Source organism: Aplysia californica, unplaced genomic scaffold (assembly GCF_000002075.1).
Source record: "Aplysia californica isolate F4 #8 unplaced genomic scaffold, AplCal3.0 scaffold01425, whole genome shotgun sequence".
Lineage (NCBI taxonomy): Eukaryota > Metazoa > Mollusca > Gastropoda > Aplysiida > Aplysiidae > Aplysia > Aplysia californica.
In genome coordinates, this window is record NW_004798695.1 from 63,139 (window position 1) to 65,084 (window position 1,946).

Here is a 1,946-nt window from a genome sequence, read left to right on the forward strand (position 1 = left end):
ACACACACACACACACACACACACATAATGGGCTTGAGGTCAAGGACATAGTGAGATAGGTTAGGTCAGTTGCAACAGAACAGCTAAATAGGTCAAAGGAAAAAAAAAGGAATCTCAGACCAATCTTAGAGGCTTAATACAAACCAAGGTGTGTAGCACCATCTTCTGAAAATCAAAAAAGGGAAAAGAAAAGAGCAATTAAAATGTCAGTTGGGATAGGATCAGACCAAGAGGCAGAGAAGGTAAGAGGGACTTATGCAGGGGCAGCAGACATCTTGGTAAGCTCTGTCCTTGACCCTTGACTCACCTTCTGGCGCCAGAGCGTCCGTGCTCCCCGCGCTGCAGTTGCTGTCCTCACTCTCACAGTGACCATTAGTGCTACTGTTGTTGTTGTTGTTGTTGTTGTTGCTATTATTGTTACTGGTGGTGGTGGTTGCCGTGGTGGATGTGCTGATGATGTCGCTGGTGCTGGTGGAGGCAGTGTCGCCTTCCGACAGCGTCTCCTCAAACTTTCTCTTCAGCATGATGATGATGCTGGAGTGCTGCGGCAGAGAAATGTGGTGCAACAGAATACCTGCCTGGTCGCAGATGAGATCAGCCAATCAGATGCTCGCGATGTAGATAAAGCTATGGTGATGGGTTCTTGTCTCTACAGGTTACAGCTGGAGAGAAAAAAGCATACAAACAGACCCACAAAGAGCCAGGAGGAGGGATGAGCTGGACGTTCAGTCTGGTCTATCGTGAGTTGCCTGGGATGTCCAAAGGCTTCCCCGGTGATCTGTGTTGTACAGGGCTGAGAGGCCTAGGGCTCTGTCTGTGACTGACAGCCATGCTGCTTGGCACACACGGCCACTCACTCAGAGGGGGGAGGCGGCCACTTCCTGATGGAGAACACACAAAACACAAAGTGTCAGTTTCCAAAAACAGATCTTGAGTTAACACTTACAGTAGGCCGTAGTATGCGTTCACTACTGTTAAGTCGCCAACGCAACCAGGCACACTAAACAAATTAAACAACAGATGGACGCACTGCACTGAAGTAAATATCAAAGGAAGTCAATCTATATGATAGCTAAATGGTTGATGAACCTCAGTGAACTTTTAAAGTGCGTTTCTTGGGCTGCCAAGGTTTATTTCAATAAAAAAAAATTCGACCACGGCTTCAGTGTTTTAAACTGGTGTGGTACTTGAGGGCTTTTCACTATAGGCGCCTTCAGTACTGTAAGTGTTAAAAAGAAGCACATCCACAGGATAACTGGCACAGCAAAAAGCAAGACAAACAAAAATGACAAGTACAGGAGAAGCGGCACCTACAGATGGCAGAGCTTCAGACCAACTGTGGGTGGGGAGGTCGAAGCAAGGAAGCAAGACTTCACAGCCACACCATCCAACCATCCCTTAAATAGCATTAGTGACCACCATGTCCCTCTCTCTCTCTCTGTCTGTCTGTTTGTCTCTCTCCTGACGCTGTGGCGTCAAAAGCGATCAGCGATGCCAACAGTAGCATGCAGGAAAACAACACTTGCTCGGGGGTCCTTGAAAAGTGCTGAACATGGATCACTGAAACGTCACCACCATAATGGCCACATTTCTTTACAAACAGAATAAAGGAGATGTATGGAAAATTAATAGTCTCACTGAGAAGGAGACAACCAGGCAGTAAATAGCAGTGTGCCAAACGAACATGTAGGGGGACAAAATATACACTGAAAGCGTAAATCTGGAAAGAAAGGCAGCAACATCAAGGCTTTTAAGTATTTGTATCTTTTATTAGATAAAACGTTAATCTTATACACATAGATTGCATTGCGGCAATTATCCATAGTATGGGAGAGAGGCAGAACCATAGAACAGTTACCCGAAAGTGTAACAAGGTGGTGATGATCGTAAAACAGGGAGCGTTTATATATATTATATATATATATATATATATATATATTCTTTGC

At 45.1% G+C, this 1,946-nt stretch overlaps 1 protein-coding gene across 1 annotated transcript in view; it reads right to left on the minus strand.

Moving 5' to 3' along the window:
• LOC101857764 (pneumococcal serine-rich repeat protein) overlaps window positions 1–1,946 on the minus strand; it is a gene marked incomplete in the record, with an annotated part of 33,298 nt that overhangs the window by 8,914 nt on the left and 22,438 nt on the right. Inside the window, 1 exon segment of the mRNA XM_005112813.3 lies at window positions 308–881. Coding sequence (XP_005112870.2) covers window positions 308–524 — 217 coding nt within the window.